Here is a 15,149-nt window from a genome sequence, read left to right on the forward strand (position 1 = left end):
ATTATGTTTCTGATTAATTAAGTATCATTCCAGCATGACTTTTAAAAAAATAATTATTTACCAAACAGAGTTGTGCAATCAGAAACCAACAACGTCAACACCTTTATCGGCATGCAGTTGTTTTCACAAAAGTTTTGCCAATTAAATGTTACGCGTGATAACAACAGCCACATGTCATTACTTGAAGAAAGGGCAGTTTCTTCTCACGCAACTTGCAGACGTGCACCCACCAGGTTGCTGGCGATCTCAGCAGGGGCCATGTCCTGCAGGTTGCACTTGAAGGTGACGGTCTTCTTGCTGGACTCGAGCTGGCACTCCACCATGCCCCCGCCGTTGGTCAGTGACAGCACCGTGAGCTTGGGGCCCAGCGTGCGGGTGCGACGCTTGGTGCCTGCGCGCCGGGAGCGCTTCTCCCCGGCCTCCGGGGCAGCCGACCTGGGGACCCCCGCACTCCTTTGTCTGCGAGTGCTCTCTGGCAGAGCCCAGGGTCTCGCGTACCTCCTCAAGGACCATCGGATCCTCAGCACTCGAAGCATTCAACGTTCAAGGGTAAATGAACGTTAGTTATGCAAAAAGGAAACCAACCCCCAATTTTGTTACATTTTATTTCAAAATAAATTAAAAATAATTGTACAAGGTTGATCGTACCATCGTTGCTATTATTATGTCAGTATTCATACTAGACCATTAAAATGATACCCACGGTATGTTATCAATACGAGAATTACAATTCATAATTAACTTTAACTTCAAAATATTCAGAATAGGTTTCATGTGGGTTGGTTCCTTTTTGCATAACTACGTCCAAATATTAAAAGAAAAATATTAGAGGAAAATAAGTAAAAAAAAAAAAAAATTAAACACTGATAACTCCTGAAGTTTACCACGTCAATTTTTCTTCTTTGTAACTATCCTGTTTACCATTCCCCAAGAAATTTTGAATTTAACATATAATCACACAATATAAACTTACAATACGTACCGATTCTGCGAACTAAGTCTGTGAAACAAACATTAAAAGGGTTGTCTGTTTCAAAACTGAAGTTAAAATTTTTTTTTTAATTCTGGTTCGCTCTCTTCCGTGATTGTATAATCTAGCGTTGATAATGTTCAGTGATATGCAAACTATTTTTAATACACAGAATTCATAAAAAAAAATAAAATCAACAACAGCAAAGTCTATTTTTTAAAAGAAACTGGTCTAAAAGTAAAACCATAAAATCTTGTCTCCACTCACCCATCTTGTGACTGCGCGGACTCTAACCCTACAGCATCTGGACCAACATCTTGCGTGCCTTCTTCATGCATCTGAGAGATTGATAAAAAAAAGTACCCTATGTAGAACATTGTTGTTTTTTACGACAGCCAATAACACCACACACATATTGCAAGTACAATGAAAGGTTTTTAATCCAGCATTACACAGTTAGGTGCAGTCTCTCCGGCACTCAAGAAACGGCTTGCGTTCAAATTTTTTAAGGTGGCTGTTGACCTAGGCTATATAGTCCACCCATAGTTCTTTGTTAGTAAGTTTTTATTTCAGAATTTCCCTGATTTCAAGCTGCTTACAATTCACATTTCCACATTTGGTATTCCCATCAACACTATAGTGTGTTCAATAATCTGGCACATATGCTACTCATACACAGCCATGGTCTCCAATGTGCAGAATGAAAATCCTCTCACTGTATTTGTTTAAATTAATAACTAATTGAAAAATAAATTTATGTATTTAACAAGGGAACACACAGGTATTATTAAAATTAATAATCTTTTAGGACTGCAATGAAATCGTCAAGATATCTTTGTTTTTTCTAGTGCTTGCATCTCCCCCTTTTGCCACTATGCACTTCTGCAGGGCATACATAGCATTTGCTCCCTTGATGCTGCCTCATTCTGGATTAATATTTGAAAGGCACGCGTGTCCGAGATTAAGTATTGTCCGTTCCTTGTTTGCTTCGTACGTAGTGACTGAACTGCTAGTGTAGCTTTAAGCATTACGAGTATTTTCATTTTTTTCCGAATTCCCTTTCGGCCAACCAACACATCTGTTATGAAAGGAAACACACATCTTTTGGAGCCTCCCGAAAACGACTTGTTCTCCGCATTAACGTAATGTGAACAATACTGCAGGTGCAGATAGCATTCACTAGCAGCCAAACATAGCAGTCACAGAATACAGTCCCTGATTCACAAGCAATATATCATCATGATAGAGCCACCAATATCTCTGAAAAGCCATTACTAAAACATTCTGAACACTAAGAGAACTACACCACAATGGAAGAGTTACGGTTTGCTACAAAAGTGCTGTACATTTGTAACCATTACACACCAACCATATTAATATCTCACAGTAATTTTGTTCTAATACATGTTAGGACGTTTTACTAACATGCATTAGTTAGTTTCTACTAGTTCAGTTAGGTCAGCTACAAACTGATGCTTAATCCCAGTACCAAGAACCGATATTTAAAGGATAAGAAAGAATTTTCACATGCTGACAGAAAAAAAATTCAGTCAGGTTTCAAATAATTAAAAACATCATGCTGAAAAACTAAGTAAGGAAGAAAAAGTTTCCAACTATTCTCATTCAAAGAAAAAGAATCCAAGTCTACACTGCTTTGCAAAGTAATTATGTGAGTCTAAAAATTTTGTGTGTGCAATTAAGCGAAGAACAGTGCAGGTAATTCGTAAATATATGCATTACCACAACTAAACACGTTCATTCTAATAGTAACGTCACATATTCAACTAAGTGAGTGAAGCATGCAGGAATAAGTAGCGGGACGGAGTCCAGACCATGCCGTAGTGACTGGGAAACAGCACAGGAACATAAAACATACAACACTCCGAAAACCCTTAAATTGATGAGCTGGACCACTGTAGATAAACCTTATTATGAGTCACACTTCTTAATCCAAACAACTTTTATAAACGACAACACAACATTAAAACATACAAAAAATTTCTCCAACATCATGGCATACACAATTCAGGAGTTACCAGCATTTTTGATTCAACTGTTTTCAACTCTGGCACTGGGTGTAATGTGGCATGACCAACTCAAAACACGTGGGAAGTATTTAAAATATGTATAATCAATAAGCGGTATCTAGATCACAGTAAAAGCTAATCCAAATACTTAACAGCTATTTTGAGCACAGAGGAATGTGTATTTTCCTTATATGAATTTATTGTACTAGTTAAAGTCAACTACATTCTCTAGAAAATAATTGTAGGATACCTTAAAATATATGATGCTCTTGAATATAGAATCACATCACATATATGTAGTATGATCTATGTAGTTTACATAAATTATGTCACTTAGAATATAGTAACCTCAAATAAAAGACAATCTAGGGTGTAAAATAAACTCAAATATTACACGACTTCAAATATGACACGATCTAGATTATTATATGATCTCAAATATGATATGATCTCAAATATTACACCATTTCAATAACTGCATCTCGAGTATAATACAAAATCAAAAATACACTATGTTCTCAAACGTAGCATGATTTCAAATGTTAATGTGTTAAACGATTTTATTAAAATACAATATCAAATTACTACAATCCTAAACATAACCAGACCACAACTTTCGAGATCATTAAAATGGGCATTTTAAACATATAAAAAATTAGAATTCAAAATTACTTCAAAACTCTAGGTTTTTAGTTAAAATTTTAAGACCAAATTATTATGAAATATTTTTTTTTTTTTTTCGTAGTTGAAAGAACGAAGGGCTTTCAAATTTTTTTGAAACAGTTTTCATTAAAAAAAAAATGAACTGAAACAAAGAATTGAAGGTTACATTAAAGATCTTAAACATTTAACTTTTATTTTGTTAAAAAAATGTATCTATATCTGTTATCTGTATCTACTAAGTAGAGTTGTAACATCGAATGTCCTGAATTTACGGAACTAGCAAGCCACGATGTTGGAGAAACAGGCTGGTGACAGTTTGCCCCTCACACACACAAACACACACAGACTGCTGCGGTGACGGTAACGACGGACCTTGTTCCGGTCGGGACTCCCCTGGCGGCTGGGCGACTCACTGGACACATAGCCGTCCACCGCGAGCGACCCCACCGGCAGGCGGGACGCAGACGCCTCGTCGGGCAAGTCGACCCCTCTCGACACCCTCCCGGCGGGGGCCAAACTCTCGACGGGCTGCAAACCACCCGCCGACTGCAAAGAGCGGACAACGTCTTCTTTTCCGAGTTCCGACTCGTCTGAAAGATAAGACACTGCAGTTACCCCGCGCCAGTCGCCCTGCCCTTCGACCGAGGAAGGCTGCTGACTCCCGGGGTACTTCGGAGTCTCCGGTGCGGCAGACACCTCGTACGAGACGGGACGCGCGACGGACGACGCACCGCTGTGTCCCATCGACTCGTCGCTAAGCCGTCCTTCCCCGTACTGCCCCGTTTCCAAGTCTGTGAAGTTGTTCATCTGTGCAGCATTTTGGTTTTCCTGGAGCGAAATCTTTCGCAGTCTCTCGTCACACGGAGCACTCGGATGCTGCAGGCTGAACCTGTGCTGCGGCTGACTCGGTTTGAGAGGTTGCTCCACCTGCGGCAGTTGGACGTAACGCGATGGCTCGCCCTCCCGACCCACGTACGATTCATCGGGTGGCTGGAGATTGCCACTACCCACAGAATTTTGAGTTTGCTGCGAGAGCTGACCGTCCAGTGCTGTCTGCTCGTCGCTCTGAACGTACACATCGTTCAACCGAGAGTCAGGCTGCTGAATGTAAGGCAGATCCGTCTGCAAGGGCGTGAACGCCGGTTCGCCGGGGCCCGCTTGCTGAGGAACCTGCCCGTACTCCTGGTCTTTTACTGTCACTTCCACAGTTTGGTGCCCGAAACTGCCCGCCGCGTGCGGCTGGAGAAAGCCAGCTTCGTTCCGAGTGTCCTGCTGTGGCTGCTGTGTGGTCTGGTGACCGAGCGAAATTTCTGTGCGAGACTGACTGAACTCTTCCGCAGGCCGGCTCAACTGTGGTACACCGCGGTAATGACTCTGCTGTTGCTCTGCAGGTTGCTGAAGGTTTTCTTGACTGTACGAAGCGTCGAGGTGCTGCTGACTGAACTCCTGCTGCTGCGGCTGAGACGTCTGTTGGCGTTGTTGCTGCTGGTCCATTCTCTGCTCGACTCCGTGATCGACGAACACGTTACCGGCAGGTTGGCTGAAATTTTCTCCAGCCTGGTTCACTTGTTGAGGTATCTCACCATACTGCTGGTACTGCACTTCTCCTGGCTGGACACTTCCGCTTGAGAACGGTACGGCCGCATCCGGCGTGTTGAACTCTGGCTGGTTCTGACCTGATTGCCGATGTAATTCACTGTATTGCTGTTGCTCAACTTGTTGCTGAATGCCTTGGTCGACAAACAAACTTCCTTGCTGTGATTCACCGAGTTTGCTTTCACTATGGCCGCTGTGCTGAGGCAACTGGCTTAACGGTGCTTGCTGAGTTATGGCGGCACCAACATTTTCTTGGGCGAATGAAACCTCCGAGTAAAGTTGATTATTTTCCGACCGGTTTACACCGGCGTGTTGAAGAACGCCATTGTAGTTAGTCTTCTCAGTAGTCTGAGACTGTTGCACATAGTGAACATTTGCTTGTTCACTACAAGAACCCTGTTGATAAGAAGGCGCAGAGTTATTAACGTTACCTGTCTCTGCGTGCTGAATGGATTGGTCCAACTCAAACTTTTTCTCACTGCTGTCCTGCACGAACTGTTCACTGCTACTTTCCTGGCGATAAAGAAAACTAGACTGTGGCACATTTTGATCCACCACTGAAGTCCCGACGACACCTTTCTGGATGCTTTCTTCACATATGTCACTCAAGCCCGACAAGCAACGCTGCGAAGCTTCATTAAAGTTCTGCCCATCTGCTTGCTGTTGTTGTTCGACTTGACCAAACATGACATTTCCCTGTTCGTGAGCACGAACTTGCGAAACCACATCCTGGGAAACTGGAACAGCCTGTTCGGGGTCGCGACCTGCCTCAATCGGCTGTCCTTGCTCGCTTCCACCGACCGAGGACTGCACCTCACTGCTAGGCTGGCGACCGGCAGCACTCTCCCCCTCGCCCCCTTGCTCACCGTCGTCGCTGGCCGCCCTCGGTGCCGGGGTCAGCGGGGGGTTCGGGGCGGCGCACGGCGAGGGGACGGGGGTGGAGAGGGGCAGGTACTGCAGCGTCGTGGCCGCATCCGTCTTGCCCGCGACCACGTACGCCGGCGGGGAGGGCTGCAGGAAGATCATGGGAGGCTGTGAGTAGGCGAAGCTCTGGGAGTTGTGCGAAGCTGCGTAAGGGACGCTGCTACTCACTACACCGTGATCGTTAGTGTTAATAGCGTTAGAAGCTTTGGTGTCGGGTCCGTCCTCTGAAGCGGAGTTGCGAGCGGAAGCGCTAGAGGCAGGAGGCGCCACGTCGCTCTGACTTACGCTGGAGCTCAGCCCCGGGGAGGAGCCGGGCCGGGCCTCGACGCCCACAGGCTCCTCCCCGCCGGCGGGCTGCGGCGACGGCGAGAGGGAGGCAACCCCGTCCGAGGGCTTCGCGCCGAACACGTCGGGGGCCAGGTGGGCCTGTATCTCCTGGCTCGTGAGCGAGGACGGAGCGGTGCCGGTGCTCCTGCGGCCGTCGCCCGGCTGCTCCGAGCCCGACTCCGAGTTCTGCCGCGACAGGAGTCCGCCTTCCGCCTTCTTCGCGCCGGCCGAGGTCACCACGCACGGACTCACCAGCGGGAACACCGACTGCAACACGTGCACAACTCGAAACATATCCAAAAGTAAAAATTTTTTTAGCCACTTTTTACGTAGGAATTTTTTATTGTACGATACCCAAATGTAAATGACCACACATTTTCTAGAACAAATGAGTTCTTAAAAAACAAGATAATCAATATTTTGATCGCACACTAAAAAGCTTTATAAAGTTCTACAGAACATGAACTATATCAGGGATTACAAAAACAAAGGCAGACTGTTTAGATACACGTCAAACACAACAATATCTTTGGAAACTCGGTATTATTTGACGTCACTTTCTAAATAATAAATTGGCCAAAATAGACATGCTTTGGAGCAGTAAAATATAAAATATTTCTTGTCCTGGTTAAAAAAAAAAGAGGTTCATGAAACATCAAGACAGTCTGGATAAACCACCACTCCCATTTCTGCTGTTTTCTGATCAACAGCAACAACCATCCTGGAAACTGTGGTAGACCCGCCAGCAGGACATGATGTGCCTTATCGCCAGAACGGCAATCGCGGGTGGTGGCACTCACCGTCTGCTGCGAGCCTCCCTCGCTGGGGTGGATGAGGATGGGCGCGGTGGAGCCCTGGGGGTAGCTCGGGGCGACGTACAGCGGCTGTGATTGGCCGGGCTGGAACACCGGCGTCACCGGGAACCCGCCCACCGCCGCCAGGTCGCTCTGGGGCTGCCACCGGACACAACCACCGACACCTGACGTACCTCTCCGCAGCCTCTCTCTCTACCATGCTACCGTCAAGGCATGCGTGAACAGCGGTAGTGCCAGGCCCCTCTCCTGTACCTTGCCAATACTGCTGCGGTACATCAGAATACCCGTAAACAACAGGTATCTGATGGTACGTCATGGTTATGCTTAACAACTGTATCAGATAATCTACATGTTGGCAATAAAATGTTGAGTCAACACTTTTTCGAGCGTTCAGTTTAGTGCCAACGATGGTAAAGTCTGAAGCGCACCACTAGCCCACTCAAATACTCGTACTATACACCTCGGCTATCGTGAGTCAGGACCGCCTTCGCTCATGCTAAGAAATACCATTATGTTTGCAATAAAAATCCCTTCATTTGATGTACATTTCAATTAAATAACAAATATTGAGGGTAAATTACTTAAATTACTTTGTACCTAGCAACGTAGCAAAAGATGTGCTTGAATTTTTTTTGGGGTGTGATTTCAGGCCAACCCTGTTTATGTGAGCTGTTTTTGTGGATAAAAACATTTACCTTTAAGCGGGTTTATAGTACATGAAGATGTTCGATAGTGCTTGGTCAAGTAACCTTACATCAGAGTGCAACAGATCGCCACTTCTGCTCTAACCAACCACTTCCTTAAAACAGCCATATACCAGTTTCGTTAAGTAATTTTTTTTATTATTTTTATTGAGAACAGAGACTGAATGCACAATACATGAAGTAAAAAAAAAAGCACACTTTCGTGCATTTCCAGCTTCAATAAATTTCGTTGTTGCACACATTTGAAGCTATTAACAAGAGAATATTATTACTGTAAAAATAAAAATATTTAACATGACATGCAAATAAAATTACCTCATACATCCACAAAAAACAATACCGTATTTACTCGCGTAAAGGCCCCGCCCGCATATAAGCCCCCCTCCTTGTTTTGTAAACATTTTTGAGAAAAAATTTAAAAACTTTTTTTTCTGGGTTTATCTGAGGGCAGGGCAGCTTGGCATGCATCAAACAGCAAGCCATGTATTGTGACCGGCGGGAGGTGATTTTGTAAGCGGCAGTGATACAGAGACTGGTATTATAGTTTGTCCGTTCTCAGTAGGACCGTCGTGAGGCATGCCAGACGTAAGCAGTTAGTCCTATCTCAAACGACATAAAGATAAAGAAAGCTGGACTCGCGCGCTGTGTTGATGTGCAGTGTTGTCGGAGAAGAAGAGGGGAAGTGAAGGAGGAAGGGAAGTGGGTCAAGGATTCTAACACTCCTTTGTCTGGTTGGCTGGCTAGCTGGCAGGAGAGAGGTTAAGCCACGCCTCTGACTCTCTCCCCCCCCCCCCTGCCGCAGCGCTGCCTCTGCCTCTCTCCCCCCTGATATAGCGCTGCCACTCCCCCCTGCGGAGTCGTTGCCTCTCTCTCCTGCAGCGTCGCTGCCTCCCCCGCTTTCCTCATTCGAACAAAGACGCACAACTTGAAAAGAAAAATCTATTTTTTCCTCCAAATTCGCGTATAGGCCCCCTCCCCTTTTTTGGAGTCAAAATTTGGGGAAAAAAGGGAGGCCTTTACGCGAGTAAATACGGTACTGTAAAAGAGGGTAGTTTATGTTAGGCACAGAAATAAGAAATAAGTTTAACATTAGTAAATATTCATGTGTAGAATGTTTTTTTATATTTTAAATAGGGCCACTGTGCCCATTTCATAACATGATATGCAAAGTATTAAAAAAAAAAGGTAAAAGGTTGCTGTGACCTGTTTTAAGAAGTAATTGGTTTCAGAAAGAAAGTACGCATGCAGTTTGAAAGGGGACTGACGCTCACAGTCTCGTCTGAACACCCTTGGTGACTGACGCAAGAGCGTGACAGTGCATTCCCTTACGCGACGACTTCAACAACTACTGCACTGTACCTGCTGGAAAACCTTCTGCAAGCTTGTTCCAGAGGCATAACTAACAGGCTGCAGGACCGCGGCACCACCAACCGGCGTCCCGACAAAGCCTGGCGCGTAGAACGGCTGAGATCCCTTCAACAGAACCACAATTTAACCTCCGATCAAAATATTTACACAGTGAAGTCAACTCGGAAAGAACGGGTAAGAGCTGCTTCGCAAGAAAACAGTCGGCTTGGCCATTTGTTCCCCCGAGTGGCACCATCCACGTTCGAGTCAACGTCTAGGCAGATCCCAGACAGCCAAAAGAAAAACCACAAGATACGCTTACTGGCCGTGCATACATAGCTACAAAACCTTATGAAAAAACGCGTGACCAAAGTCTCGACGTTTGTCGAAAAAATATTCAATATTCTTCCCTTGAGAAAGCAGTTGTTTTCCAACTCATAAAATAATATTTCATGTATACCAAGTGAATATTCATTGACTGAAGAATGTTACAAATGTGCGGCCACTACTATACCTCCGCCGGATATTCGCACAACCCTACACGTGCAAGCGGCACCCGTCCAAATGCAAGGGACTTCACAAGCCACAGGGGGCGTGGCTTCAGCTACCTGCTGGGACTCCTGCTGTTGCTGCGAGTCGGGCGGCTGTTCCTGCTTCTGGTCCCGTTGCTGCAGCTCCTGTTGGTCCTGCTGCTCCGGATGTTGTTGAGACTGCGACTGCGACTGCGGAGGAAACCCCTGTTGCTTGTCAGCCTTGTGCACCGACACGTAGCCAGAGTCAGGAGACACCTCTGCAACGGTCACGCAGCCAGGGTCAGTCACATTCACAACAGGCCACTGAAGCAGGAACGCCAAGTGCAACACCGTAACCAAAGGCACACGTTGAAATAAAAAAAAAAAAAAATGACAAGCAGGGAACTTGCCTGGTAAGGTCTCTGCATCCTTGTCCTGTACGCGTCTCTCTTCTCGCTCCTTCGACAAAGTAGATATCTGGGTCTTTATGAGTTTGGCCACGGCTTTTACATCATCCTCCATAATCAAGCCTGATTTTGCCTGTAGCAAACAATAATTATTTATTATTATTAATATTATTATTAATATTGTGAGATGATTACCAACAGCGATGAGCCAGGGTGGTAGCCACCATACATAAAAACAAACAAACACAAAAAAATGACAATTAACAAATACCAAACAAAATTACTTGTACTGGACCAATCATTACTAGCCTACATTACTCCTACAGTGTAGCCAGTAGTCTTTAAGGTGGCCACCTGGCTGAATGCACAAACTTCGAAGTGTGAAGATACTAAAGGTGACACTAGCTCGCGCATCACATGGCATCTAACTGGCGAACCATCTTCGCAGCAGCAACACACATCTATTGCACTTAAAACGGCGACCCAAAAATTTTATAGTGAAATGTTCACAGATAAAGGATCACTACACGTCGCTATACTACTTAGACCAGTTGATAACCAACTTTTAGTACCTGAAACACCCCTGAAAAAAATTCCATTCAGCATTTTATTTTTGCTGTGCAAAAATAAATTAAAAAGAATCCCATGGCACATAACGTACCATAGGAAAGTGCAAAGGATTTCAACTTCTAAACATTATCAGACATCTTTGATAAAACTTAAGCAGTTCTGTGAACAACGCATTCAACAACCAAAGTATCTGCGCGCCACATCTTCAGGCAGCCACCTTATAAGCACGACCACCTTCAATCAGACGGCATACGGGTAAAAGGGGAAACAAGTCACATTTTAAGTGATTTTCAGTCAACGAGTCACTTAAACTCTTTAAGTATACTTAGAACATGCGATGCAATTTTTAATCATTGGCAACTATGTTGGTAAATAAAAGAATAATGCGAGAAAAAATTTATAAGTGTTTAAATTCGATTTTTATCTAAGAGTTTTTTTGTTTCTCCTGCAATAAAGTGAATTCTCGACCTTGTTACCTTTCACCCGGAGACCGTCCAATTGATCTGGAACAGCTTCATGAAGGAAATATCTGGGAAACGACGCCGCAGAGCGCTCACCATCTCGACGGCGACCTCGTCCGCGTCGTCGCCCAGGATGTCGAACTCAAACTGGATGGCCTCGTTCTCCTTGTGCTTGTTGCTGCGCTTCTTGGGGTCCAGCACGCGCAGGCGGAACTCCACCCTCCGCGCCGAGGGGACCACGGCCTCCTCCCGGGACGACACCATCTCCAGCTTCAGGCCCACGTCCTCCGCGAAGAACTCGTGCAGCAGTAGGTCCTTCACCGACGGCCTGCAGGCACACACGCTCACACACGTCACACCTCAACATCGGCCTGCGGACACACACACACGTCACACCTCCACATCGTGCCGGAGCGACAAAACACTGGGACAAAGTCCTCGAGGGAGGCTCGTGCAGTGGCGTATGGGAGGGTGTTAGGAAGCATGCCCCACTTCCCCCTCCTCGGGGAAATTTTTTTGATTTTAAAGGTGTGAAATAGTGATATTTTAGCAGTTTTCGGTACTTAAAATTTAAATATTGTAAAGGTAAAATTTTTTTTTATTAATTTTAATATGAAATTTGTTTGAGTGATGAATAAGAAATTAATTAAAGATTTGGTGCTAAGTGGGGGGGGGGGGTTTTAACCCCTAATCCACCAAAGCCCCCCCCCCCTGGCTCCGCCACCTGGGCTCATGATCAGGGACAAGATTACACGGTGAATTGTGATAAAACCAAAATAACGCCGAACAGCGTGTCAATACACCTCATTAACCTGCAAATTCAAGTTAATACACACCACAGCAACAAAATGCAAGTTGAGTTAAGCAGAATTTAACCAAAAATTCAACCCCCCCCCCCCCCCCCAAAAAAAAAAAAAAATTTGAAATTCAAGGAATGTCGTTATTTCCAGACGAAAATTTAGACCAAATATCATGGACCAGAACAATTAATTTACGTAAATAGTTTTACTGCGCATCTCTTGAATCACTTGTAAACCAAAAATGCTCGTTATTTTGTTTTTATTGTTCTGAATGTGCTTTATCGTAACAGTGCACCCTCAAATACATTATTTTAATGGAGTAAGCATTGAAAAGCAGTATTAATAAAAAAAACAACACAGAATTCTTCTGTTTAAATAATGAAATTAGACAAAATAAATCCATACTTTATGATGGGTCAAATCCCAATTTTCTAACATAAAAATCTCAAAGACTACTTTAAATCTACCCCTCGAATCTGAACCTAGGTCTCAAGACACCCAAATAAAACTATGTAAAAGAAATGGAAAATATTAACTATGGTGTTAAAACATTCAAACTTTTAGGTGTTGTTTTTTTTTTCATAAACAAAGTTTCCAGAATCAATAAATTTTATTTAAATAATTAAAAATTAAAAGTAAAATATCTTCAGGGATGATAACAGGATAGTTATGAAGAAAAAAACTGACCTAGCAAACTTGGGTTGTCAGTATTGAATTTTTTTATTTACTTAATTTACTCTAATATTTTGCTTCAAATTTTTTCCTTGAATATCAATTTTTTTTTAATACTATGAATTTGATGGGATTTCAAGATTTTAATGGCCCATCACTAGTTATAATCATAACAATCATGGCGACAGAACACCTGCAAAGAGACTTAATTGTCATTATATTCTTTGATAGCTATTCCCTTGTACCAACCCCTCCGCTGAACAGAAGCCCCACTCCTGAGCGTTGCATTTTCCGTGATGAGTGGTCGCCTCGACACTCTAAGGTTGTAAAGAAGTTTCTCTTGAAAAACGTTCCCGACTATTTTTGAGTCAACAGGTACGTAATAAATAACTATCAGCTATATTTGTAGAAATAAAAGTTACATGATTCTGCACAAAGTCAAGGTCAAGAGACATACAAAGAAAAAGTGAGCCACTAATCACTTTAGTACCAACTCTGTGCTGACCAATCAGAATGCTGAGTGCTGGCGTTGAAGGCACAACGCTCGCCACACAGATCAAACACGTGAACGATCTCAACTACCAAGGACTTAAATCAACCAAATATCAATTGTAATTGGTTCTACAAATTCTCTGTGGCCACTTAAAAAGTCTAATGATAACTTAAATCACAGTCATGAAAAAACTAATGTATGTAATAAATACATATCCTGAATTAACTGAAAATCTTAAGTTACTGTAACACGTGGCTACGAAAGGTTTTCCTGCGTCCGTGCCCAGACTAAGTCGTCACATGTCATGACTGAGAAAATTTATTTTCCAACTATCAGAACTGAAATATGACTGTATTCAAAATGTCTAAAAATAACAGTTATGATTTCCTTCATTCAAACCAAGTCCAGGCATTATACCGGTATGTTTCAAAAATATGTTAACAGAAGTCATTGAATAAACATGCTTTTTATTAGTTAGTTGAACTTACCTATCTTCTTTCTTTAAGGTGATGCATCGATCTATGATTTCCTTGATTTCTGGATTCTCTACCTTTTCGAAACTCTGTGGTTTCACACCCTAGAAAAGGACCACAAGAAAGATGAAATCATTTCAACCCCCCCCCCCCCCGCCCTCACACACACACACACACAACACCCCTAACCTTGCATAAATAATAACTAATCACATTTTCATACACACCAAGGAAATAGCTGAAGGATTAATATAAAAAAACAACTTAATGATTACAGCACAGTTACATTTGAAACTCTGTAAAGCGAACTTCACTAGGAGCTTCAGTGCTTATGAAAACACAAACATTCAAAGAGGTGAATTAGTAAACTATTTTAAAACTAAGGAATTATAAATGATTAATACTACTGCTCTGTAAACAATAATGACTACATTCTCTTCCCTAAAGAAATGGATCAAATAATACCATTATTATTCAATAATAATCAAACTTTGAAGTTTGAAAGAAGAATTGCACATGAGATTTCGTCTATGAACTGTAACATTGTAAGTAAATATTGTGCCCAAGTGATGAACTGATGTGTTTTCAGAAGTTTGTATTGCGAATTTTTGTTTTCTTAATTTAAAGGTTACTGCATCCAAAAGTGACAGATAGGTTTAGTGTTTGATAAAGAAAATTATAAATCTATAAACTTTACTTGTGAATTCTTCTATTTATGCATAACGTTCTTCAAACAGATTTAACCTCAAAAAATAATATTCTATAGGACTTAAATTCTTCTCTGTATCCAGAAAAATTATTTAAGTGTTAATGTATGTGCAATCTAGTATCAATGTGAAATAGCAGCCAGACGTCTAGATTGTCATAATTTGAATGTTACATTGAACATCCTACAATGCCACTGCACAAATATATTTTAGTTTCCTTGTGCTCCATATTAAATTTTAAGAGGTAATACCTAACAAATAATTTTAAAAGGAAATTTTTTTATAGATGATTTACACGAGAAAGTACAGTGTTGATTAAAGTTGTAACTTTTTGTAAATCTGAACACTGTAGGTGAGTACTGTACACTATTATTCATACAATTGATCTTAAGTATGATAGTTATTCGAAACCCATCAAGAAACATATACAATGTGTACTTTAGATTTTTTAAGTTATACTTAAGACACGTTATGAAAAAATGAGTGAATTTTTATGATGTGCATGCAACGAAATTATCACAGGAAGATGGTAGACCCACATATATGAACATAAACCTATATAAAGTCTCTTTTGGCGTGTCTAATGGTAACAAATTTAAAAAAAAAATTATATTTGATATGTTGAATTTAATGTCAAATTATTCACTAATACACAATGTCCTTCAAATACTCGCCGACACA

General features: G+C 42.4%; 1 protein-coding gene across 1 annotated transcript in view; it reads right to left on the bottom strand.

The window, feature by feature from the left end:
- LOC134538582 (uncharacterized) overlaps positions 1–15,149 on the bottom strand; it is a 76,407-nt gene that overhangs the window by 35,589 nt on the left and 25,669 nt on the right. Inside the window, exons 10-19 of the mRNA XM_063380007.1 lie at positions 13,777–13,865; positions 11,420–11,651; positions 10,285–10,425; positions 9,982–10,209; positions 9,386–9,499; positions 7,308–7,460; positions 4,276–6,774; positions 4,033–4,188; positions 1,238–1,308; positions 231–435 (exon numbers count right to left, since the gene is read on the bottom strand). Coding sequence (XP_063236077.1) covers positions 231–435; positions 1,238–1,308; positions 4,033–4,188; positions 4,276–6,774; positions 7,308–7,460; positions 9,386–9,499; positions 9,982–10,209; positions 10,285–10,425; positions 11,420–11,651; positions 13,777–13,865 — 3,888 coding nt within the window. The remainder of the gene's footprint in view (positions 1–230; positions 436–1,237; positions 1,309–4,032; positions 4,189–4,275; positions 6,775–7,307; positions 7,461–9,385; positions 9,500–9,981; positions 10,210–10,284; positions 10,426–11,419; positions 11,652–13,776; positions 13,866–15,149) is intronic.

The sequence above is a fragment of the Bacillus rossius genome, chromosome 13 (assembly GCF_032445375.1).
Source record: "Bacillus rossius redtenbacheri isolate Brsri chromosome 13, Brsri_v3, whole genome shotgun sequence".
In the NCBI taxonomy this organism is placed as follows: domain Eukaryota; kingdom Metazoa; phylum Arthropoda; class Insecta; order Phasmatodea; family Bacillidae; genus Bacillus; species Bacillus rossius.